This window comes from Petaurus breviceps, unplaced genomic scaffold, assembly GCF_028583685.1.
Source record: "Petaurus breviceps papuanus isolate PSGF00001 unplaced genomic scaffold, PetGlider_PUasm1.0 176, whole genome shotgun sequence".
NCBI classification, from domain to species: domain Eukaryota; kingdom Metazoa; phylum Chordata; class Mammalia; order Diprotodontia; family Petauridae; genus Petaurus; species Petaurus breviceps.
In genome coordinates, this window is record NW_027185771.1 from 10330506 (window position 1) to 10357130 (window position 26625).

General features: G+C 41.3%; 1 protein-coding gene and 1 pseudogene across 6 annotated transcripts in view; both read left to right on the top strand.

The window, feature by feature from the left end:
- Positions 1-26327, top strand: part of MTHFSD (methenyltetrahydrofolate synthetase domain containing) — a 106720-nt gene extending 80393 nt beyond the window's left edge. For all 6 annotated transcript variants that reach the window (XM_069085607.1, XM_069085609.1, XM_069085606.1 and 3 more), the window contains 3 exons: positions 293-405; positions 894-1019; positions 25538-26327. In XM_069085607.1, the coding sequence (XP_068941708.1) occupies positions 293-405; positions 894-1019; positions 25538-26005 (707 nt within the window). In that variant the 3' untranslated portion in view covers positions 26006-26327. The remainder of the gene's footprint in view (positions 1-292; positions 406-893; positions 1020-25537) is intronic.
- Positions 3873-8921, top strand: LOC138159344 (nucleosome assembly protein 1-like 1 pseudogene; annotated as a pseudogene).
- Positions 26328-26625: the final 298 nt, after the last annotated feature.

A 26625-nucleotide genomic window follows, 5' to 3' on the forward strand; every position in this document is an offset into this window, starting at 1 on the left:
GTGAGATATTTCTGTAAAATTCATTTTCCTTTCTACTATGTGTTCAGAACACTTATCCTTAGGAACTAAGTCTCTGACATTACATAGCAAGTCATTTTGAGCCATAAATGTAGAAGTACAATGTATGGATCTTTGACTATGGGAGGTCCACCTTAGACTAGCTTCCTGTGGGAATGGACTCGTTTGTAAGGGACAACCACCATTTTGAGTTTTAGCCCTGACAAGCAAAATTAAAACTGTTCCTTTACTGTTTCCAGTACCTTGTAAGATATCATTGGTGTTTTACTGGCAGGGTGGAGAATCGGGAAGGGAGAAGGTTATGCTGACATGGAATATGCAATGATGGTTTCCATGGGAGCAGTCAGGGAGGAGACACCAGTAGTAACCATTGTGCATGACTGCCAGGTAATTTCTGTCAGCTGAACTAAGTAACACCACAATGCTCCTTCTCTGCCCTGTGTGTATGTGTGTGTTTATCTCTGCATCTGTTTTACTGCCCTCACACTGACTGTGATTGTGCCCTGTGTTGTTTTTAAGTTGCTAGGGCTGGATTAATTTAGTGATACAAGAAGCAGGCCCCCATCTAAAATGTAAATTTGGGTATGCTTTCCTATAACCAGTGTGTTCTGTTCCTACTGATGACTCCTTCAGTAAACTTCACTTGGGCACTAGGCCTTGTCAGATCATCCACACCAGAGGTTTCAAACTCACTGACTGTCAGCAAAACTCCCCAGTGTGGCCAGAACCAAATTAAAATGTAATTGGAAAATGTTTAACAAAATAAATAAAAATACAAAACCACATAGATAATGTTAGTTTGAGGTTTTCTGAGTCGATCTGTGGCCCATAGGGATTTATTTCTGTTGGAGTTTGACACATTTCTCTTCTGTCAGGTGATTGACATACCTGAGGAGCTGCTTGGTGATCATGATCTAACTGTGGATTGCATCCTCACTCCCAGCAGAGTGATCGTGACGAGCTGCACACGGCCAAAGCCGCGGGGCATCATATGGTCCATGGTAGGTGATTGTCATGAAAGGCTTTCAGAGTTACGACAGGGACCTTTTCTTCTGTGTTCTTCTTTGCTTCTATAGTACTTAGCATACTTATTCCTTCCAACTTTACACTCAGAATTACCACCTCCTACCCCCTACCAGAAGTGAGCTTGGTCAAAATTTGGCCAACTGTTCCTCATTTTTCAGTGTTATATTTACATAACAGGTACTGTGTGATCTCTACTATACACTACCATGTACTATATATAGTTTTCACCTTTTTAAATCCTGATGTTGCTTCTGAATTCTTTCATCTTCCAGGAAAATTAAACTCACCAAGAGGCAGGGGATAAAGCAGCTATTTACACATGTGTTTAGTCCTGTTGTTGAAATATTTTAATTTTTCTTTCCAGAATGTAATGATGAGATCATTTGTTGATTAGTTTATAATTTTTCAGATACCAGCCAGATGCAATCAGATTTCAAGGATTTCTTGAAATTAGGGATCTCAAGGGGCAAGTAGGTGGTACAGTGAATAGAGCACCGACCCTGGAGTCAGGAGGATCTGAGTTCAAATTCAGCCTGAGACACTTAGCACTTTACTAGCCTTGTGACCTTGGGCAAGTCACTTAACCCCAGTTGCCCTGCCTTCCCCCTCCAAAGAAAAGCCAAAAAAAGAAAGAAATTAGGGATCTCATATTTGCAAATATACAAATGACTGGGAAAACGTTAAGACGTTCTGCTTAATTAGGAATGAAACTAAGAAAAAATAAGTACTTCTGTCCATATTTTCCACCCTTAAGCTTGAGTTTTCCAAAACTTTTTAGAAGCTTTAGGACATGGAAAAATAAACAGCATCCAGCCCAAAATATGAACATCAAAATGGGGCATGCCAGCATTTTTATATTTGCTTATTTCTTTTCATTATTGACATAGACAGTCCAGGTTTGGGCCACAAATGCCTTTTGCTACATGCACCCTAGAAGAATTCTGTGGAACCAAAACGTCAGTTTTCTCTCTCTTAGTCCTTAATTTTTTTTAAATTTAAATTTTATTTTTTTAAGAATGTTTTTATTTTATTTTTCTCAATTACATATAAAAAACATTTTAAGAACAATTTTAAATAAATTTTCAAATTCTCTCCCCTCTTCTCTTTGCCCTCACTGACAAGGCAAGCACTTTGATATAGATTATACATGTATAGTCATGTAAAACATCTCCATATGAGCTATGTTGCAAAAAAGAACAGAAACCTCTCCCCCAAAATAAGAAAAAAAGAAGGTAAAAAGTCTGTTTCAATCTGCATTCAGATTCCATCAGTTCTTTCTCTGGTGGTGGATAGTATTGTAAATCATTAATCCTTTGGAATTGCCTTGGATCATTGTTTTAATCAGAATAGTTAAGTCATTCATGGTTGATCATCATACAGTATGGCTGTTATTCCTGGTTGTGTGCATTTCATTTTGCATCAGTTCATGTAAGTCTTCCCAGGTTTTTCTCAAAGCATCCTGCTTGTTGTAGCAGCAAGCACCCCAGCATTCCCAGGGTGGCTGCCAACACAGGTTCTTGGATCTGCTTTGATAAAGGAAAGCAACTCAAAATTGGTTAACAAGCTTACTTTAATCAGTCAAATGTTTTGTTTACCTAGTTCAGGGGAAAAAGGTCAGCACCCCGAACTTCAGATTATACAGACAGGATTATCAAGACAGAGAAACAGATCAAGTAGACAGGTTTCCAAACTGTCCAACCATTACATCCATACCAAATCAACATCTGGGTTTTTCAAAGCAGGGGCTCTCAACAACGGCTTCCCAGAGTCTCATCTGATCAAATCACAGAACACTTCTCAAAGTGAGCCCCAAAGCAAAGCCTCACATCAGGGATTATATAGCCTTCTCCTGGGTCAGAGAATGTAACCACCCTCTGTAGCGGCAAGCACCCCAAGCATTTTCTCAGGGTTTGCTGCCCATACAGGTTCTTGGATCAAATCAACATCTGGGTTTCAACATCTGGGTTTTTCAAAGCCGGGGGACTCTGGACAATGGCTTCCCAAAATCCAGATCAAATCACAGAACACTTCTCAAAGTGAGACCCAAAACAAAGCCTCACATCAGGGCTTATATAGCCTTCTCCTGGCGCAGAGAATGTAACAACCTTTTGGACCCACTGGCCAATCAAAAAGTATCTACTGAAAAACAAGCCTCCCACCCCAGGCTCCAGGTGCACTTTAGCCTAGGGGCAGGGAAGATCTTACAAATTTACATTCCCATTACACCCTCTTGACCCACTGCCCAATCACACAGCATCAAGTTGTAGGCATTCCTGAAAACCAAGCCTCCTGCCACAGGCTCCATGTGACCACTTTCAGCCTATTAGGAGGCAGAGTATATTTTCAAATCAAGGAAGGTTCTCAGAGTCTCTTAAGCCTATCAAAGGGCTTAGGGGCAGGGAAGATCTTTAAATTTGCATTTCCATTTCACTTGTCATTTCTTTTTTTTTTGTATTTTTTTTCATTGTTTCAAATGCTTTATTAACTTCTGATTTACATCATTCATTTCCACCACATTTTGAGTTACAAATTTTCTCCCCGTTTTTCCCCTACTCACCACCCCAAAATATCAGTCCCACAGGATATCCCCTCCTCCAATCTGCTCTCTCCCATATTTTCTCCCATACCCCTTTTGGCTTTTCCAGTAGGGCATAATGGATCTCTATGCCCCAGTGCCTGCATATCTTATTTCCCAATTACGTGTAAAATAGTATTAATAATATATATATATATATATATATATTTAAACATTTGATTTTAAAACTGCATTCCATATTTATTCCCTTCCTCCCTTGTCACCCACCCTTACTGGGAAGATAAGCAGTTCAGTATAGGTTGTACATGTGTGGTTAATGCAAAACAGTAACATAGTAGATATATTGTAAAAGACTGACTATATTTCCCTCCCTCCTATCCCACCTCCCACTTGTTCTATTCTCTACTTTGGTCCCATCCCTTTTCAAAAGTGGGTGCTTCCAACTTCCGTCCCCCCCCAGCATGCCTTCCCTCTCATCCCCTTTGCCCCTCCTCTCCTGTAGGGTGAGATACCCTATTTAGTGTGTATTTCATGCCCTCCCCAAGCCAAATTCAATGGGACTACGGTTGACCCATTCCCTTTTGCCTTCCTATTCTTCCCCTCCATTGTAACCATTTTCCCTTACCTCTTCTGTATGAGATAGTTTACCCCATTCTGTCTCTCCCCATCTCCTCTCATTATATTCTCTCACCTCTTAATTTCACCTTATAAGTATCATCCCTTCCTGTTAAATTGGTCCTGTGCCCTCTATGTATACCAGTAAATATATATACACACATTCACATGTTTATTCATATGCCCATATACCCTCATATATATATAATTCCCTTCAACTATTTTCATACTGAGAAAAGTTTTATCAGTTACAATTATTGTTTTTCCATGTAGGAATGTTAATAGTTCAACTTTGATAAATTCCTTATGATTTCCCCTCCCTGTTTACCTTCTCATGCCTCTCTTGCTTCCTGCATCTGAATGTCAAATTTTCCATTCAACTCTGGTTTTTTCATCAAGAATGCTTGAAAGTTCTCCATTCCACTGAATGACCACATTTTCCCCTGAAACATGATACTCAGTTTTGCTGGGTAGGTGATTCTTGGTTTTAATCCCAGCTCCCCTGACCTCTGTAATATCATATTCCAAGCCCTTCGATTCCTTAGTGTAGAAACTGCCAGATCCTGGGTTATCCTGATTGTGTTTCCACAATATTCAAATTGTTTCTTCCTGTCTACTTGTAATATTCTCTCCTTAATCTGGGAATTCCGGAACCTGGCTGCAATATTCCTAGGAGTTTTCTTTCTGGGAACTTTTTCAGGAGGTGATCAGTGTATTCCCTCAACCTCTATTTTTTCCCCCTGGTTCTAAAACATCAGGGCAGTTTTCTTTGAGAACTTCCTGGAGGATGCTTTCTAGGCTCTTACTTTGATCATGGCTTTCAGGTAGTCCAACAACCTTTAAATTATCTCTCCTGGATCTATCCTCCAGGTCAGTGGTTTTTCCCATGAGATATTTCACATTGCCTTCTATTCTTTCATTTGTTTGGATCTGTCCAACAACATCCTGATTTCCCATAAAGTCATTAGCTTCCATCTGCTCCAATCTAATTCTGAAGTAATGATTCTCCTCAGTGAGCTTCCGAGACTCTTTGTCTATCTGGCAAACTTGGCCCTTCAAGGCATTCTTCTCCTCATTGCCTCCTTGAGCCTCTTTTGCTATTTGAGTTAGTCTATTTTTTAAGGTGTGATTTTTCCTCAGTCAGGCTGTTGACTCTCATTTCGTAATTTTCTTGCATCGTTCTCATTTCTCTCCGCAATTTTTCCCCCCCTTCTCTTATCAGCTTCTTAAGGTCCTCTATGGCCTGTAACCAGCTCGCATTTTCCTTTGAAGCTTTTGGTGCAGGAATTCTGACTTCACTGTCTTCCTCCTGTTCCATGCTTTGCTCCTTTTTGTCCCCAAAATAGGAGTCTAATGTTGGAATCTTCTGTCTGCTTTGTTTCCTTTGCCTGGTCATGTCGCCCCTCAGTCACTTGATCCCTGGGCTTTTTGCCACAGTAGGACGCTGCCACCAGACAAGGGAGCTTTTGTCCCAAACATTGGGGTTTTCTCAGCTGTCAGAGGTATTAGATGGGTGCCCTCTCTGAGGCCTCCACATGCTCTGGCAAGCTGGACACATACCCTAGGACCTCCACCCTAGACTGCAATCCAGATCCAAGCAGGTTAAATCAAGAGCGATTACCCCTCAGACTGGTTGCTTGGTCCCCCTACACTCTGCAGGCCAGGAGGTGAAACTGCCATGTGGGCCTGGCTGTTTGTGCCAGCGTCTCAGCGGCTTCTCGCCCCAGGGGCAAAAGCCAACGCACTCCCACTTACTGGGTCCCAAAGTCCATACTGCACTGACCTCTCACTTTGTCCTTCACACCTGTGTGTTGATAATTCTGGAACAGCCACAGCTGCTGCTGATCTGGAGTCCCTCCTTCCAGCAGCTGTTCAGGCCTGCCCTGGGGCTAAAATCTCTGGCTCACAGTGGGCCTGGGCTGGGTCCCCAGAGCGCTGTGCTGAGATTCCTGCCGGCCTGCCGGGCTATTTTCAGCGGGAGGTTAGCTTCTCTGTGTCGTTTTGTGGGTTCTGCAGCTCCAAAGTTTGTTCAGAGCCCCCTTTTTACATTGATTAGGGAAGGTGGAAGCTGGAGCCTCTTGGAGGTCATGCTTCTACTCCGCCATCTTGAACAGAAGCCCATCCTTAATTTTTTTTAAGATACTAGAAATAAACATCAATAACTCGTCAGACCCCTCCAACTATACTCATTAAGAGTTCAAGTTTGTGCTTTTTTAGCGCCATCTGCTCAGGGCGCTGCCTCCTTCGTCTCCTCCCGCTGCCGCCGCCCTGAGTCACAGCCTGCGCAGCTCTGGCTGCTTGGTCCCTGCAGCAGCCGCGGGTCTCAAATATTCAGAAGTCTTGCAACATGGCGGACATTGACAACAAAGAAGCTGAACTTGACCAACAAGATATGGAAGATGTTGAAGAAGTGGAGGAAGAAGAAACTGGTGAAGATGCAAACAGCAAAGCTCGTCAGTTGACTGTTCAGATGATGCAGAATCCTCAGATTCTTGCAGCTCTTCAAGAAAGATTGGATGGTTTAGTAGGAACATCAGCTGGATACATTGAAAGCTTGTGAATGTGCACAGATAGAAGCCAAGTTCTATGAAGAGGTTCATGCTCTTGAAAGAAAGTATGCTGTTCTTTACCAGCCACTTTTTGATAAGAGAAGTGAAATCATCAATGCAATTTATGAACCCACAGAGGAAGAATGTAAATGGAAACCAGATGATGATGAAGAGATTTCAGAGGAAATGAAAGAGAAGGCTAAGTTTGAAGAGGAGAAAAAAGATGAAGAAAAAGAAGACCCTAAAGGAATTCCTGAATTTTGGCTGACTGTTTTTAAAAATGTTGACTTGCTCAGTGATATGGTTCAGGAACATGATGAACCTATTATTAGATATTAAAGTGAAGTCCTCAGATGCTGGCCAACCTATGAGTTTTACATTAGAATTTCACTTTGAACCCAACGAATATTTCACAAATGAGGTGTTGACAAAGACATATCGTATGCGATCAGAGCCAGATGATTCTGATCCCTTCTCCTTTGATGGACCAGAAATTATGAGTTGCACAGGGTGTCAGGTACATTGGAAAAAAGGGAAAAATGTCACTTTGAAAACTATTAAGAAGAAACAGAAACACAAGGGACGTGGGACAGTTCGAACTGTGACAAAAACAGTTTCCGATGATTCTTCAATTTCTTTTCTCCTCCTGAAGTTCCTGAGAGTGGAGACCTGGATGATGACGCTGAAGCTATCCTTGTAGCAGACTTTGAAATTGGTCACTTTTTACGTGAGCATATAGTCCCAAGATCAGTATTATACTTCACAGAAGAAGCTATTGAAGATGATGATGATGATTATGATGAAGAGGCTGATGATGAGAAAGGGGAAGAAGCTGATGAGGAAAATGATCCGAAGAAAGATCCAAACCCAGCTGAGTGCAAGCAGCAGTGAGCAGTGTTTGCTGTGGCCTTGAGGATTACTGCACTGTCCTAGCCTAAACACAACTAGTAGTTACTTACAGCCTTATGTTTTGTATTTTCTTGATAGAATCAAGTAAACAATTTTTGTTAAAAAAGGAAAAAAAAGAAAAAAATGAACGTTTAAGAACCAGTTCAAACTATAGATTCATTCTACCTAGCATTTTAATAGTATAATTTCTGCTGGATATGTAGAATGCAGTGAATTCCCTAACGCATGTCCATTGCTACATAGTTTGTTTCTTGTGAAGTCTCTTGTCATGTAGTTATTAGACTGCAGCTTTGAAAATTACCCAAACTCTTATTTGAGACCAATATTGGTTTAGAAAAAAGAAATTCTTCTGAAGAACCAACCAAAGTATTTTTTCAGCCCAGTAGTTGAATGGGTTTGAGTCTGCTTGCACTAGCTGTGCCTTCATTACTTTGTTAGACAAATGCAGTGACTTGTATTAACTAGGAGACAGAGCATTTTGAAATTTGGTTTGAGAAGAGACTAGTACACGGTTAAGAATTTCCAGTAAGACCACATCTAATGTTCGTTAACTGTCTGCTTGTTTGTGGATTTTTGTATTTTAATGTGACATAGTGATCTACAAAGATACTTAGTCATCCTGTTAAGGTCATTGTTTACCACTGGGGTGTGAATAAAACCTAGTACTTTCAGAAGTTAGCGTCCTCTTCCACTTGTGTAACTGTGTCCATTCAAACTGAAAGCATCTTTCCTTTTCCTAGTGGAATTGTGGTGCACCTTCATTGAATATTATCACTTATACCACCTAATAGAAGCCCATTGCAAGTTCTCTTTTTTGCTATTTAAAAATAAATTACCAAGCAGAATTTAGTCCTCACAAGATAATGTCTTAATTTGACACATTTGGAAGTTGGCCTTGATAGTTGTAACTAATGGACATTACTTGGGAGAATGGACCAGACTTTAAAAAGCAGTCCTGCATCTACCAATATACAAGTGTGAATGAAGTACCAGTGGACAAAATTTTAAATCATAATAACCCTTTAAAGATCATTATTGTTAAAGTTAAATTTAACTTTAAAGTCTTGGGGTTGAAGCTAGGGAGAGTTCTATTCCAATTCTCATTGCTTAATATGTGAGTATATTATTTACTCATACCTCTAATCTATCCATATATTTAAATGGGTAGTATTGTTTACTTACCTACCTCACAAGAGTGTTGAGGCTTATTAATTTACATTATATAAAAATTGTTCTTGGTCATTAAAAGGTCAGAAATTTAAAAAAAAGTTCAAGTTTGTGAGTGTGGAGGTAGTCAGGTTTAAAAAGAAAATCAAGAATGTCTCCACACTCAGTGGATGTGAATAATCTCCTGGCATATTCCTTAAGAAGGTGGGTTTACCTCCGAATCTTGGGCCACAACTCACTTTGAATTGGAGACCACTGAGGAAGCACAGAACTGACCCAGATGGTAGGACTTTCTCTGTGTATGGAATGAGGCCCAGTCTTTAGAGTCAGTTTGGGAGAGAGCAGATCTACCACATTGAAGCTGGGGTTCGGTTCCTATTCCAAGAGGACTATTTTATAAAAGGGTATTTCTAATGTTCCATATTAGGAAGATTTTATAGTCAGAGTAGTTGTCTCTAGAAGGGCAGAGAGACATGTATTGCCTTAGGGAAGAGCTAGAGTTGATGTTGTGGATTTTGGGGAAAAAACAACAATCTGAATTGTGGTCACTCAGACATGGTAGAAAAATGTGAAATCCTAGTCGCATAAAAGAAAATCAAACTCAGGCCTAGGCTTTAGCAGCTGCTTGTTCTACTTGTTTGCTGAAACCCAAGCTCTCCCATTCCCTTTCCAGCAAGATTATAGCTTCTAATATATTTTTCAAAGATGGTTCCATAACTTGGATTTCCTCAGTTTTTCTACACAATAATGATTACCTTGTACTGATCGTTGTGATTGGACCTAAAGCACATCAATCACTCTGAGCTCCTGAGCTTCCTTGTTTGTCTTTGTTAACTCTAATCTAAGTGAGTCTATGTTAATGTCTGTGAGGAAAATGCTTGTAAACCCCTCAATAATTGTGTGAATTTGACCTAAAGGTGAATCATAACTCCCTCTCAAGTCATTCTGACTATAAATGCTGATTTATTTATCCTGGCATATATCTCTTCTGTCCCTGTTAAAGTCCTCTTCCTTTGTCATATTGAGGTGTACTTAACACAGGACACTGGGCTCTCAAAGGTTAGGCCAGTGGTATACACACTGCTAGGAGCTATGAGGCTCAAGGAACTTTCTGGGATGGACCCCAGTGAAGGCGACAGGGGACTCCTGGATTTTCTAAAACTGTCACAGTCTGTGTCAGTGGAGGAAGTTTATGCAACATATTTTTGATGTGTTTAATGTCTGTCTAGCCATAATCTTTAGTAACTTGTGTTTAAGATCAAATAAGTCAGCCCCCATCTGTGGTACCTGGAAAGTCTGTTAAGTCTCAAGGCCTTGAGAGCAGGATCTAAAAGAAAAATGCTAGAAAAGTGTCAAAGGCCAGTGTGACTTCCTTATTCCATCTCACTAAGAAGGTCAGTGCCCCTGGGAGCATTGATGGAAATGTGCTGCAGCAGCTGAAATGAGAAGCCACTGCTTCAGAGTCAAGAACTGACTCCACTTATGCATTATGAGAAATTAAACATGTTGGAGAAGAAGTCAGATTCAAAAAGAAAAGTGGACAGAGCTTTGGGAGACCCCAGTGGTTTGTGAGGGAAACCTGGGTGAAGATCCAGCAAAGAAGGAATAATCGAGTAGACAGTACTGAAGAACCAGGAGAGAGGTATATCCCAAGAACCCAGAGGGAAAAGAGAATGCGGGAGAAGAGGGTGACTGACGGTGTCAGAAGCTTCCCATCCAGAAGGCCATTAGACCTGGCAGTCTGGTTTTCTACAGGTTCCCCACGTGTGGTAAGGTCCCACAGGTGGTTCCTTTTTGTGCATCACATAGCTGACAAGCCCAAGAACCCTGCAGTGCTTCCTGGGAAAAATCTATAACCATTCACACCAGAAAACCACATGGATGAAGAAGGCCCTTTATGATGTGCACCCAGCTGACTGGCTTAGAACTTGTCTGTCACAATAGATGTCTCTTGGAAAGACAGTAAAAGTGAAGAATGAATGGATGAAGAATTCAACAAGAGGAAGAGAGAGCAGCTGGGACTGCTTTAACCACCCGACACATTTCTCATGGAAACAAAGGTCCACCCTGTTCATTCCATTATCCTATCAACATAGGATAGCTCTGCGGCTTTGAACAGCCTGCCACATGGAGCAGCTCCAGAACCTTGAAGAAGAATTGGGGGGCAGGGGTGCACGGCTTTTCACGTGCCACCAGTGGACATCCCATGTACTTGCTTGGGATCCTTGATATGGCACAAAAGAGTACAGAAGACCCTGGTGCGTTTGGTGAACTCTCTCTAGGCAGCTGCAGTAGCGGGCGGATCCACACTGCCCAGATGCCTGATCCCCTTGAGGAGTATATTCCAGACCTTTGGCAGAATTCTTGATAGTGTGATGTTACCTTGCTGACACAAAACTCTGGCTCAAAGAAAGATTGTGAAGCAGTGAGTTTCAAGTTTATCAAGGATGCTGATCTGACTCTTTAAGCAGCTAGGTGGCGCCATAGTGCACAGAGTGCCAGGCCTGGGATCAGAAGATTCACCTTCCTGAGTTCAGATCTGGCCTGAGACACTTCCTAGCTGTGGGACCCTGGGCAAGTCACTTAACCCTTTTACCTCAGTCTCCTTACCTGTAAAATGGGGGTAATAATAGCACCTACCTTCCAGGTTGTTGCAAGGATCAAGCAAGATAATATTAGTAAAGTGCTTAGCCTGGCATATCTATATAAATGTTAGCTGTTGTTATGAAACCGTTCCATGCATGCCATCTGTCAAGCCCATTAAACACTGGATTATTGGGCGGCATTCCTGGCAACATTTTCTTGTGTTCTAATCAACCTGCCACTGGCACCACAGTACTATACACATGAAGAGAATAGACAATACAACAGTAATAATAGATCACATTTATGCAGGGCATTAAGGTCTACAATGCTGGCACTATTGAGCTAGGTCGTATTCTGATTCCCATTTTACAAATGGACAGACTGAGGTCCTGAGAGGTGATGTGATTTGTCCAAGAGCACACAGCTCACTGGTTTTACCTTCACAGAATCTCGGTGTTGGAAGGATCCCAGAGGTCATGTCAGCCTGTCCCCCAAGCCCATCTCAGATCACTCTTTACCATGATATGTTACCTCAGAACAGAATGAATGCAGGATGCCCAGACATATTTTCAGTGACAAGTTAAAGTGAGGATAGAAATGAGGGCAACTTGGAAATGTGTCAAGAATATACTGGCATATATTTCAGCCACATGATACAGCTTCCTGGGAAACAGCAGCCCTATCAGATATGGTAGTCTGGTGTGCGGCATTCAAGAAAGAACTGTCTGTTTTTGAAAAAGTTTCTTCAGGGTGACCTCAAGGTGTTTATAAACCTCCTTGAGCAAACCTCCATGAGCACTGCTAACAGTCACCAAAACTGCATTATCCAAGATCAGTCATCACATGTGCCCACCGTGGAAAGAACTATTAGTCACACATGGATCATCTTAGCCACTCCCACATATACACCATCAGTAGCTCCATCCAAGTTGATTCTTTTATTTCCCTAATTAGGGTAGTTGCAGCATTTTTTTTCCTACAAAGGTCATCTTTATATCTAGGCTTAAGGAAATAAATAATTTCATATATTTTAAAAGCTTAGCATGTTCAACACCATATGACCTTCTTTGGGACTGGTGCTTCTGACCCATATGTTCACAATATGGTGAGCTTATTTACTTCATCCAAATGACTCATCAACGGAAAAAAGGATCTTTAATGTCCTAGAAGTACTTGCTTTCAAGATGAGGTTCATTTAAAGTGTAACTGTGGATTTCTTACAGGCACACTCTTTGTAAGCCTAGATGAACCTTAGCCAGAAACAACATTGAACTGAGAGTATCCTATTCACTATTTTCTACATAGTGTAACTCAAAAGTGCATGATATAGATAATGTTTTATATCAGATTCAATTAACACTTTAGGAAGACTCCATTAATCACTATGCAACGTTAGGAATGTCTCTAGAGTTTACATAGCATTATAGTGATAGATAGGGTTTCTGTTCTCAGAGGCACTACTGCATAGTAAAAAGGGTACTGATTTGGAGTTAGAGGTGTCAGGATAGGAGAAACCTGGGTTCAGATCTCACCTCTGATGCTTTCTAGTTGTATGGCCATAGACAAATCATCTAACCTTTCTGAGCCTCAGTTTCCTAACCTGCAAATGGAAATAATCATTTTAGTTCACACTTCACAAGATTTTGTGAGCATCAAATGAGTTCATGTGTGTATTTTATAAACCTTAATATGTTATATAAATATAAACTATTGCTCCTAAGTTAGCTAAATATATATATAGGGAATATAGATGGAGGGAAAACAAGATTTTTAAGTGAAACGAGCAAGTCTCATGATCTCCAGATTTCTGACTCTATCATTTATGACAGGAAAAGAAGATGAGAGAGACACTAACTAAGTAGTTGTTGTTTATTTACAATAATGGTTCTGTGCCAAGTGTGCCAGTCAGAAAGCAGACCCCTGGCAACCTTCCTTCACTTGGGCCCACTGGCAACTGCTTCCCATGCTGTAGTTGCTACAGATGTAAGACAGATCAGGACAAGGAAATGACAGTTTGCCATTTTTCGTAGGAATCAGTTGTCATTTGCTAAATAGTAGGTCACTTTATATGTAGCACTTGACAGTTTACGAAATGCTTTCTTATAATTGCTCTGTGAAGTAGATAGTGTATTACCATCCCCATTTTATAGGTGAGAAAAGTTGTCCTCGAAGACTCAACTGCCCAGTTATAGAGTCATAGGATCATTTAGCACAATCCCCTCCTTCTATAGATGCAGAAATTCAGGCCCAAGAGGGACTTGACTTCCCCAAGGTGACACAATGTCTATAATAGAGTCCAAATTTAAACTCAGATTCTCTGACTCTCAGTCCAGTATTTTTACCACCATACCAGGGCTGCCTCTAATATGTGTCAAAGCTAAGATGTGGACTCAGTTGTCTGGTCTAAGTACTGGGTTCCTTAGTAGCCTTAGTGGGTATTATAGCTCTCAGAATTTATGCATTGTTGGTGGAGTTGTGAACTGATCCAACCATTCTGGAGAGCAATTTGGAGTTATGCTCAAAGAGCTATAATACTGTATACCCTTTGACCCAGCAATACCACTTCTGTATCCCAAAGAGATCATAAAAATGGGAAAAGGACCCACATGTACAAAAATATTTATAGCAGCTCTTTTTGTGGTGGCAAAGAATTGGAAATTGAGGGGATATCCATCAACTGGGGAATGGTTAAGCAAGTTGTGGTAATGAATGTAATGAAATACTATTGTTCTATAACAAATGATGATCCGGCAGATTTCAGAAAAACCTGGAAAGACTTACATGAACTGATGCTGAATGACATGAGCAGAAGCAGAACACTGTACATGATAATAGCAATGTTCAGTGACGCACACTGAAAGACTTAGCTCTTCTTAGCTATGCAGTGATCTAAGACATTTTGATTTCCAAAAGACTCATGATGGAAAATCCATTCACATCCAGAGAAAGAACTATGGAGTCAGAATGCAGATAGAAGCATACTGTTTTTTTTTTTTCTCTTTTTTCTTTCTCGTGTTTTTTTCCCTTTTGTTTTGATTCTTTTCACAATATGATTAATGGGGAAATATGTGTAATAATTGTACATGTATAGCCTGTATCGGATTGCAGGTCATCATGGGGAAGGGGAGGAGGAGGGAGAGGGAAACATTTAGAACTCAAAATCTTATAAAAGAAAATATTAAAAACTAAGAATAAGTATTTTTTTAATTTTCAGAATTTTTAAAAATTGCTCATTGTACTCCTACCTCAGTATATCTGGCCCAGTGATGCTGTACATCTTCTTTAGGATTTTGTCCTTTGGAGACAGGAAAAACCATGACCACCATTAAAAGATTGCTTTTTCTCTTGATGATGTTGTCACTGATTGTAATTACATTACATTTAATTAGACCTTGTCTGCTACCATATTAAGACTAAAATATATGCCAGGCTGTCAGTATGTTTCTCTGTTGTGGCTGTACTCCCAGTTCCAGCCGCAGAGATGGCAAACAACAGGTGCCTAATAATTGCTTGCTGATTAGCATATGTGATAATAAGCTGTGTTCTAACACAATCCAGCTGTTTTTAGGACATTATGGATGTTTCAAGTTACAGAATAAATCAGGTTATTTTGTTTTCTCTTTGATGGCCCACCGATAGGGTGCCAGTGCTTCTCTGCCTCTGAGAGTGCTTATGAGAGGACTACAAACTCCTTTTTTTACCTCTGTAGCAAAAAATTTCCTGTGTTGAACTCACACAGCAATCACACAGAATTTATTGAGTTTTTGTTGTTGTTTCTTCAGGTTGACATTAGCTTTACTCTGTGGGACTGTTACCATCTCTGGTCATCATTGCCAAATGATGGCAATAGAACTGTGGACTTTCAGAGCTAGCATTTATATGATGCATTAAAGTTTGCACAGAGAGGTGAAGTGACTTGCCCAGGATCACACAGCTAGTAAGTGCCTGAGGCAGAATTTGAACTCATTTAGGTGGCCCAGGCCTGGAGTCAGGAAGACTCATTCATTTTCCTGAATTCAAATCCAGCCTCAGACACTTACAAGCTGTGTGACCCTAGGCAAGTCACTTAACCCTGTGTGTCTCAGTTTCCTCATCTATAAAATAAGCTGGAGAAGGAAATGGCAAACCACTCCAGTATCTTTGCCAATAAAACCCCAAATGGGGTCACAAAGAGTTGGACAGGTCTGAAATGACTAGATAACTTCCTGATTTTAGAGACAATTTAATCTGATCCGCTCATTTTACAGATGAGAAAACAGACCTAGAGAAGGTAACATGTCCAAAGATGCCCAGCTGGTTTGTCACAGAGTTGGGAACAAAGCCTAGCTCTCTTCTTATCTGTGTCTGTAATTATTGTTTTTAAAAAGAAGCCACATTTTAAAAATTATTATTAAATGTATGTTTGAACAAAAAGTGATTTAGCCTGTAAGAAAATTATATTTACTCTATAACATTTTTAGAATAGAGTGATTAGCTACAGAAGAACAAAATACAAAGTTTTTCATGTTTAATTTAATAAGCAACAAGCTTTCATTTCACATGGAAAAATGACAGAGCCCACCAAATGTTCCTAATTGCTGGCCAGGAAAAAGAGAGTAAGATGGCTGAAGACTAGTCCAGAGGCTGGAGGTCCATTTGTTTTACAAAGGGAGTTTCTGTCAGCTGATCCAGAGTGACTAACTCTGAAGACGTTAATGGAGAGTCGTCATTTTTCAGATATAAAAATGGCAGTCATCTGTAGAAGTGCAGAGAGCCACATGTTGCTCCAGTAGTTCTTTCTACCTCTGACTGTTGGTGAGAGTGGAAAAAGCTAAGAGAAAGTGGAAAAATCCTAGGAGAGAAAATACGATATTTTTGCACCTGCAAGTGACCAGATGTACCTGAAATTAAAAGATAAAAGGAAATGTGTGTCTGTCTCTGAAGATACTGTTGCATGTATAAGGATGTGGGAGTGTGGTTTTTATTTTTGAGTATTTCATACATAATTATGTGGGGGGCATTAAAATTTCTAATATTCTTCCAGTTGATTATATTCTGTGTATGTGCCAGCAGAGAATAAAAATAGACTCCTGTGATGTGAGCAAGAAGGCTGTATTTTGGTTTTTAACGACATGAACTGAAAATGCATTTCTGCTGCAAAGACCTTCTACTGTGGCTCAGATTTCTTGAGAGCACTTGTGTTCAATTAGACAAAGACAAATAGGAGCTACAGGGATTGTAAAAGTGGCAAAACTTCTAGCTTCAGAGCTACAGCAGCCTCTTAGCTCAGAGAGTCAGAAATGTAGTGTCCTGTCCCTGGGGGAGTGAATTAGATGTTAGAGGAGCCGTGGCTTGCCAGTCCAGCCCGCCATCTTGGGGCCACTGCCTCTGGGCTTTGTGTGGCAGGCCCCTGGTCTGGCTCCCAGTTGCTAACAGCAGAAAGCAGGGCAGCTTCCTATCCCACTTGGGTGTTTGTAGTTCTTTTAATCTTTGCTTTCAGTACAAAGTAAGTACCCTAGTGGCATATAGTTAATAAAAGTTCTGCTCTTCAAAACATTTACTTTTCCTTATACCTCAAAGGAAAATTATTATCTCTCTTCCATTGTTGGTTGCCCCAGCCTATTTCTACCTATCAGAAGAAATCAACATCTGTGTTGAACTCATTCACTTTCTCATCCCTAATTCTTACATTTTTCAACCTTTTTTTCTTAAAAAGGCTTGGCCCTTTTACTGATGAACATTTTTAGAAAATAGGCTTTAACATATATGTGTATGTAAATATGTCTGTGTACATGTGTGTATTCATACACATGTGTATGCATACACATATGCACATGCATGAGATATCCTAGATGATAAAAAATCACTATCTTCCACATATCTTCAGACATGGCTAATATGAGAATTTGTTTTTCTGGACCAGGTAAATATATACAGAAGGAGCATGTGTGCATTTGAGCTTAATATGCTTAATTTGGGGGAGTTGAAGAATAGTGGGAGGGAAAAGTTAATAAGAAGAAGGAAAATAAAAAACAAAAAACCTCTCTACCTTTTTGTGGACCCTCCCTCCACATATCTTTGCATACTATAAGCTCTTGATTGGTTCCTGTACATAAGATATCCACAGGTTTGCTGGGCTTGAATAAGCCTTGAATCCCTGGGTCTTGTGGTGACTTAAGGCTTTAAGTGTGGTCAGGTGGGGCTGCCCTTCCCTGACACTGCTTTTTGTAAAGCCCTGCCAAGCATAATGCCTTGAAGTTAAGTAAGCACTTAGGAAAGATTTGTTTGTAACCACTGTTTACATGGGTAACATTTCTTAGAATGCTAGAGTTGTTTGTGAATGAATTCTTGTTTGCAGAGGGGGGAAATAGTACAGCTGTGAAGGTCATCAAACCTCAATCACAACTTACAAAGGAAATCCTATGTGGAGGAGGGGAGATTATTTACATTTAACGGAGACTTTTCCTCTTGGTGTCCTTTAATTCTTTCTTTTGGCCTTTCATTTTGGGTACTTTCTCCTCTACCTGCAGGAGTTATCAAAGGCCCATAAGATTAGAGCTAGGGAGTATTAGGGACCAAAAGAACGAATTTAGGAGTTCTACCTAAGTCCCTTTCTTTATTTGGAGAGGTGATCTGCCCTAGGACATTCCCAGTGGCATATAGGACTAGGCCTAGGCCCTTGCAGCCAAGGGAAATGGCCTAACATTCTCATTTGAGGTTGCTGGCTATCCTATACATAGTGTTCAAATGAACCTTAACTGGAAACTTGGCATTACCTCCTAAGCTCTTCCAGGAACTTATAGGACAGCCCCGAGGTCTTGATTGTGGTTTATACCTTGCCTTCCTTTTTGTCATGTTAGAGGCATGTAGGGAATTGAATGAAGGGCAGCTGATATATGTGATGTGGCTTTGGGAGTATAGTAATTCTTTGCATTTTTTTCCCTTCTCGATCCAAATTTTTCAGCTACTACTATAAGGCTCCAAACCCAATATCCATAAGCTGTAAAATGAGCTTGTATTATTTACCAGTTGCAGCATGAAGGGTCCTCACTGCAAGTGGTTGAAGAGAATTAGAGTAGTTTTAGAATCTGAATTGTTTGGTTGGAAGACTCAAATAGATTATTTTCAAGGGCTGCACCATTCTCCCATCCCCCAGGCCACACACACACACACCACATCCAAACTGTTGCCAGATCCTCTCAATTCTACCTTTGCATAGGTATTTGTTTGCATAACCCCTTTTTTTCCTGACACAGCCACCACCCTGATAACAGGCCTCCATCACCTCATGCTTGAACTACTTTAGTAATCCTCTACTGAACCTCCCTCCCCAGTCTCATAACCTGGTCCCTTCCTGCCTTTCCAGTCTTCTGATACTGTCCTCTCCTCCGTGCACTCTAGGATCCAGGGACAAGGCCTGTTTATTCCCCCAAAAAGACTTCCATCTCCCAGCTCTATACATTTTCACTAGCTGCTCCCGTGGAATTACCTTCCTCTTCATCTCTTTCTCTGCCTTCCTTCAAGGCTCAGCTAAAATCCGTTTTTCCAGGTCCTTTATCCTGTAAATCTCTCACTTACGTGTTAGATTGTGAGCACTTTGGGCTTAGCACAGTGCCTGGTACATAGTAGATACTTAATATGCTTGTCTTTTGCCCTTCAGCCTTTCAGCAACAGACACTTTCACAGTCAGATACTGGGGCCCAGATCAGGGGCTTCAGCTTACCCAGAATCACCCACTTCTAAATCATTTGTTCTGCAGAGCTGATTTAGGACTAAACCAGAGGGTGGTCTCCTTTTCTCTGTAGAGTTGAGGCTAGAGATTTTGCAGAAAAATATAGAATTCTTTTTTAGAAAAGCATTTTATTTATATGTCTTCTTTCTGTTGTTGAGAGCTCCCTTTTAGAAACTTGTTTTCATCTTTATGCTTTTTGTTTTCTACTTCTATTTGGCAATTGGTAATTTCCCCTATTCCCAACCTCTTCTTTCTAAAAGACCTGAAAATTTGCTTGACTTTCATTCTGTGCTTTATTGGCATTCCAGTTCCAACAAGAAAAGAAAAAGAATGTTGAAGAAATAGCTTTAAGATCTTGAACTCTGTGGACCAAGTTACTTCTTCCTAGGTTTGTGACCTTCAGAGAGTCGCTTAACATCTCTGGGCCTCACTTTCCTCCTTTGCAAAATGGCAAAGGGAGAGAGTAACTGGAGTCCATGAACTTGGTTTTAAAAAATATTTAATAACTATATTCCAATATAATTGGCTTCCTTCATAATCCTGTGTATCTTATGCACTTAAAAACATTTCAAAAGGGGTCCATAGGCTTCACTAGACTACCGAGGAGCCCATTGACACAAAGCACCCTTGAATTCCTTCTAATTTAAATTTGTATAACTCTAAGAAGGTGGCCATGTGATTTTCTTGGTTCTTGAATCACATATTCTCTGTTAGCTCCATTTTTCAACTGCTGTACAGTCATTTCTGTTTACTAATAGACTATGTCAGCAGAGTTAGTATGGGGCTGTTGTGGTCTAGGGGTGCTGGGAACACTGAAATGCAAGGGTACGGGGTGTGTGTCTGCTTCAAAAGAATTCAACCACTCAAGCCTTTCAGTCCAAGTAGCAAATTTATTTAGACATAGGTTGGACTGGGTGAGATTCTGAGTGATTCTGTGCTATTTGTGATGCAGGCTAGACTCTTAAGGAATCTGTGCAGTTTAATGGGGGGGACAAGAGTCACACTTTATACAAAAAGACCATGGGAAAATCTGAATGGCATTAAGGAGTGGCAAGTAGCCTGGAGTGATCCAGAGGTAATGGAGAAAAGGGCCTGGATGGGATTAAGGAGTGACAAGTAATTAGCTAATTAAGTAATCCAGGTGGGCTGGGGTGGCAAACCAGAGGCTGGGTTCCCAAAATTTGTGGAAAAGTTCAAAGGCCTTTCCTTTGAAGGGTCCAGACCCCCCTCTCCCTCAGTCAGGGCCAGATTAGACCTTAAGAGTCCTCTGTTCCTCAGAAAGCAAGAGTGCCCCTTTGTGCCTCCAGGATACAGTACCAATCCTCTGCCACCTAAAGCCCTTCACCTTCTAGCTCCAGGCGATACTTCCAGTCTTGATATTACATGCCCTCTCCACTCAAACCAAATTGGCCCATGTGCTGTCCCTCATCCTCAGCTCTCCTTCTCCTCAACTTCCTGAGTGCTGAGGCTAGTTCCTATAGGACAAGGCCTTTCCTCATCCCTAGCCCGTTAGGGCCTGTCCAACCCACCAGGGGTCATCTTGCCTCTTCTTATGTACCCTACCTATATTTCCCTACATAGAGGCATATTTTCCTGAATGGAATGTAAAGAACTTGAGGGTAGGGACAGTTTCATTTTTGTCCTTGTTTCTCTAGTGTACAGCACATAGTAGACTCTTTGTCTAATTTCATTCTTACTTATTTTTGTCTCTTGGTCATAGTTGCTTTCTTAGTTGTATTTTTGTATATTTGTATACCACAAAGATATCTTGGGGTGTACTGGCTAGGTTTCTTTTTTAAGGACCATGCCTTAAACCTAAATCTGTCTTTATTCTCACTGATTGGCCAGCAGTAGGTCCCAGCCCCAGCCTACCTTAGTCATTGTTTGGGTTCTGATGGCTCTGGGTGAATGTAAATAGCAATTGTTTGTGTTTTGGCCAGAAACCCTAAGGGCCTTCCCCTCCCAGATAGATTTTTTTTTAACTAGGTAGTAGGGGCCTCTTTTTTTTTTTTTTTTTGCTTCCTTTTTTACCTAGCCTTAATCACTGAATGGGTGTTGTCTCCCCTGAGAAAGACCATTGTGTGAAAAACCAAGGTCTCCCACTGCATCAGGACCATCTCTAGTCATCCTGAGTTATTTTCTTCAGTCAGGCTGTTGATTGTCTTTTCATGATTTTCTTTCATAATTCTCATTTTTCTTCCCAATTTTTCCTCCATTTCTCTTACTTGATCTTCAAAATTCTTCTTGAGATCCTCCATGGTATGCAACCAATTCATATTTTTCTTGGAAACTTTTGATGCAGGAGTTTTGCGTTTGTTGTCTTCTTCTGGTTCCATATTTTGATCCTTTTTGTCCAAAGAAAGGATTCTATGCTCTGATTGCACTTCCTCTGCCTGCTCATCTTGCCAGCCAATTACTTGACTTTTGAGCTCTTTGCCACAGTAGAACTCTGCTTCCAGAGTGGAGAGAGCTATGTCCCAAATTTCTGGGCTTTTTGCAGTTGTCAGAATTGTGAGGAGGGTGCCCTCTCTACAGCCACCACAAGCTCTGGCACACTAGCATTCCTCACCCCAGAACCACTGCCCAAGACTGTGACCCTGATCCAAGCAGGTCAAAGCAAGAGTGATTACCCTCTGGGCCAGCGGGCTCATGAATTGTGTTTGGCTCCCTGCCCGGTTCAATAGACCCTTCCTGTCGGCCTACCAGGCTGCCTTCAGCATATTTGTTCCTCTCTGTCACTTTGCGGGTTCTGTAGCTCTAAAATTTGTTTAGAGTCATTTTTTACAGGTATTGGAGGTGGTTGGAGTGGGAGCTTAAGAAATTTCCTGCTTTTACTCTGCTATCTTGGTTCTGCCCTTGAATGTGTTAGTGTTACTAGGAATCCATAATCCATAATCCATACTAAGCATGAGAATCCACATTGTCAGAGTCTAACTCCACAAAGTTGTCCAGCTTCGGTGTTCTTGCCTCAGAGTTATTTAAGATGCCTACTGATAAGAATGAGTAGCCCCATAAATTAGCATATGCACATACATCTCTGGCTCTCGATTATTCTCAGAGATTTTTTATCTCTAGGTTGGTTATTCCACACTGCCCATTACAAGACCACCTTAGCCATACCTAGACTGAATTGTGAGATAGGTGAAGTTTGCATATAATCTAGATGCTCCCCTGTTGCCCCTTCCCCCCCATAAACCACCCCTCTCCTTAACTTCAGGCATCACCCTCCTTCCAGCATCCCAGACTCTAAACCTAGTTGTATTGTCCTTGACCCCTCGCTCTCTCACTCTTCCAGCCATCTCTGTCACACACCTCTCCCCTTCTCTTCTCTGCCCTAATCCTTCATCATGTCACCCCTGCAACATTGAAGCCTCCCTGCCTCCAGTCCCCATCTCCATTCCTGAAAGGCAGTTCTGACTACATGTAATGTAATGCCAAGGAAAGGCAACTTCCCAAGGTTCAAAATACCAGCATAGGTGCTCTCCAAATCTATGTCACCAGCTCCTCCCAGTCCAGCACTCTCTTTTCACCTCCACAAGTCCATCCCACAAGTGGGATTAACAAGCTCTGGGTTTTAACACAATCAAACCAAAAACCAAGCCAATACAGGGGAATCTTTAAATGCCATTACTATTACACTACATCAGCAAACTCCAGTATTGAATATAAAATCTTCTGTTTGACTTTTAAATCCCTTAATGACCTGGGTTATTTCCTACTTTCCCAGGCTTTTCTTACTTTACTCCCCTCCACACACAAGGATCCGGGGACAATGGCCCTCCTGCTACTCCCCAAATAAAACATTCTATCTCCCTATACTGTTTGTTTTCACTGGCTGCTCCCCAAGCCTAGAATGAACTTCATTCTGCCTCCCAGCTTCCCATTTTTCTTCAAGTCTCAGCTAAAATCCCACTTTCTGCCTGAAGTCCTTCCCAGTCTTCCTTAATACTAATGCCTTCCCCCTGAGGTTAGTTTCAGTTTCTCCTATACAATGCCTTGTTTGGGGCAGGTAGGTGGTACAGTGAGTAGATCATTCACCCTGGAGTGAGGAGGACCTGAGTTCAATTTGGCCTCAGACACTTGACACACTAGTTGTGTGATCTTGGATGAGTCATTTAACCCCAATTGCCTCTCCTTCTTCTCTCCAAAAACAAACAAACAAAATGTCCAATACTTGTTTGTGTGTTGTCTCCCTCCTCTCAACTGTGAACTCCTTCAGAGCAGGGGGCTGTTCTTACCTTTGTATTCTGAGGACTTAGCATACTGCGCATAGTAGGCTCTTAATAAATGCTTCCTGACTTGACTACCCTGTGCATGTCATGACTAGCCTCAATACTGCCTAACTTTGTAAACTTCTGAAATGCATATTTGCAAGAACCATGACCAAGGCAGAAGCTACCACTTAACTAGATTGAAGAGTCGGAGTTTAAAGAAAAACATGTTTCATGAATCTCCTATTTTACTTATTTATCATAGACATTAACTACCATTTTAACTGAAGCTCTGACATACGGATAATCTTTACATGGATAAGAAATGAATAAAACATGCAAGTATCTGTTTCTGGAAAATTCCTAAATATAAGAATTGTATCTTATCCAAAATTCTAATCATATTTTCAAAACCAACAGTTAAAACATATGACAAAGATATTCCTTTTGCAAAACCTCATTAACGGTTTACTTTCTTTTTGAAATATTGCTGTGGCCCTGGAATCTCCAGAGTGGATGTCCTCTGTCCTCCTCTGTACTCCCACCAATGACTTCCAAATATTAGATGCTCTCCAAATAATCTGTTGATTGACCAGTTGTTACATCTTGATGAACTCAAAAGTAGCTGAATTGGAAACCCAGAGGAACTCAGATCTAAATGTAGGTTCTATCAAATAGAACCAAAGTCACCCTCTGTTCACAGTTAACCTGGAAACTCAGAATATGAGCACTCATGCATGACTATGCCTTATTTCAGTACCTTCTATTGTCTAGTAAAAGAACTTGACTTTTGGGCCATGTGTCCAAGCCTCAGGCTCAGTTTCCAACTAGTGAGAGAACAGCAGCTAAAGGAAGGCCATTGCCCACCTGCAGTCACAGGGCTGTGAATGGAAGGAGTCAATTCATCCTACCTTGGAACCTCATTTGGGGAACTCGGAAGGGGAATTCCCTCCTGAGCACTTACAAGCCTCATCAGTGATGAATGGAGCTGCAGCAAATCCTTGGCTCTTCCCTCTCTGTACTTCCTAGCCCTTCCCGATGCTGGGGAATCCCCATTCTGTCTGCTTCTGCACATCTGCTGAATCATGGAGGCAGACCCCACAGAGAAGCTCTATGGGAAATCCAAAGTCATTTGCTGCAACTAGTTAACATATACTTTACCTAGCTTCTTGAAGGCTTATACATAAACCACTGGGAGCTCCACACTATAGGAGGTTGTATCAGCAATGCCATATTCACAATGCCTATGGAAATTACAGATATGCTGATATAATTATCCATCACAAAATACATCAGGCTTGCTATATGGGGGAATAAGCTAGAAAATTTATTAAAATACCAAAAGACTGAGTCCCAAAACCAGAAAGTGAAAGCCATCAGAGTAGTTATGAAATTGGCACAGGTAGATAAAATAGAAAGCAACCACATTCTCAAGCCTTTAAAACAGAACAGGCTACCTGAGGCAAAGGTCCTCCTCTCCCCACTCCCAGCAACCACCCAGCGTCCAGGAAGCATGCTCCCAGCAGCTCCGGCCCCTGGCAATCCTCAGCAGGAGTCCTTAGCAGAAATTCTGGCAGACTCAAAAAGGGCTTTGCGCTGCCGCTGCCTCTGCTGCTGCTGCCACCGTCACCGCCACTGCTAGCCACCGCAGTAACTCTAGCTTGGCTTCCACTTCCTCTTGCTCCGCCCCTTCCTGCTACGTCAGCAAGTCCAATGGGGCATGGAAGATCTTTAAATCCCATAACCCTTACAGAGGTTGAATTGGTTTTTGAGATAACAAATCCATGAACATGGTAACATTTGTAGAGGTATTTTAGAATTGTAATAGCTCCAAGACTGGTTTATAATTTGCAAAGCACTTTTTGCAGCAACTCTTCCAAATTGATTGTGCAAACATCCTTCCATTCTGTAAGATGAGAAAAGTGCATCTCTAAGAGATGAAGAATTGCTTGTATTACCTGGCCAGTGGGGCTGGGGCTCAAACCCAGATCTACTCAAAATTCAGTGCTTTTCTCTCTCTACCCCACTACCTTTCAGTTGCCACAGATTTTTGCTGTGGATCTTTTTTGCTAGTGACTGACTTAAGAACTGTTTCCTTACCTGTAAAATGGAGGGTATTGAATTAGGTGAACTTTAAGGTTCAGTTTTAAACCTTGTCATCCCCTTGGGAGTTAACCAGGAAAAGTTGAAACTGTTTTAAATTTTTCAGATCACTGAGGAGATGATGGAAAGAATCCCTATCTTAAAGAATCTTCATTTCCAAGAGAAGAAAGCAGGGAAAGACATTGCCTTGCAGAAGGAACACTTGGCACATTTGAAAACCAGCCACAGGCAAGCCCCCCTCCAGAACACTGGCCAGATGGCCTCTGTCAGACCAGCAGACGTGGCCTGTTCTTCCCATCAGGACACTGAGCACGGAACTTCGAAAGGGGAACCCTCCAGTGTCACCACTGTTTATGTGGGTAACATTCCTCAGCATGCTAGAGTGAGTGATATGAAAAGAACTCTTAGGAACTACAACGCAGTGCCTTTGAGGCTGAATTGGCAAGGAGCACAGGGCAGGGCTTTCCTTGATTACAAGGACCAGGCTACTGCAGAGGGTGCCATCTCTTCCTTAAAAGGTTTAAGCTTTAGTGGAAATACTTTATGGGTCAATTTAGCTAAGAAGCAGAAGTGATGGGATGGTCCGTGGTGCAGGGGAAACCTTGCTCTTTCTCATTGCTTTGTAAAGGTTCTTCAGACGTTTACATCATTTTCCCCTTTTGACGGTCAGTGACTTTGGAGGACTGTGTAACGGAATCCCCCAGCCAGAGTACTCTGTGGCTTATTTTCTGTTCCTGGAGAGATCACATTACTACTTGGTACTTCATGCCTAAGTTTCTTAAGTGATAAACATGAGAAGATTAGGATGTCCAGGGGATTATGGGGCTTTAATTAATGCCTACATTTTTCTGATGACTGAAAAATAAAGTATTTTGTCTGTCTGCTTGTCCATTCAAGGAGACTGAAAACCATTCTTTACTCAAGAGAAGAAAATTCACCCTAAATCTGAATATCAAAAGGACATTTAGGGGGTTGTGGGAGGCAGGGATGCAGAAGTGAAAATGGTGTTAAATCGCAGATTTTGCAGCAGCAGCCCTTGGACAATCCTGGAAAGACCTTGAGTGAACTGGGAGGATGAATAGACAAGACTCAGCATGAGCAAAGCTAAATTGGATCTTTGCTGTGACATTGCTGGTACTTGCATCAAAACTGGGGTCCACCCATTCTTTACCTGGATCAACTTGGTGGCCCCCC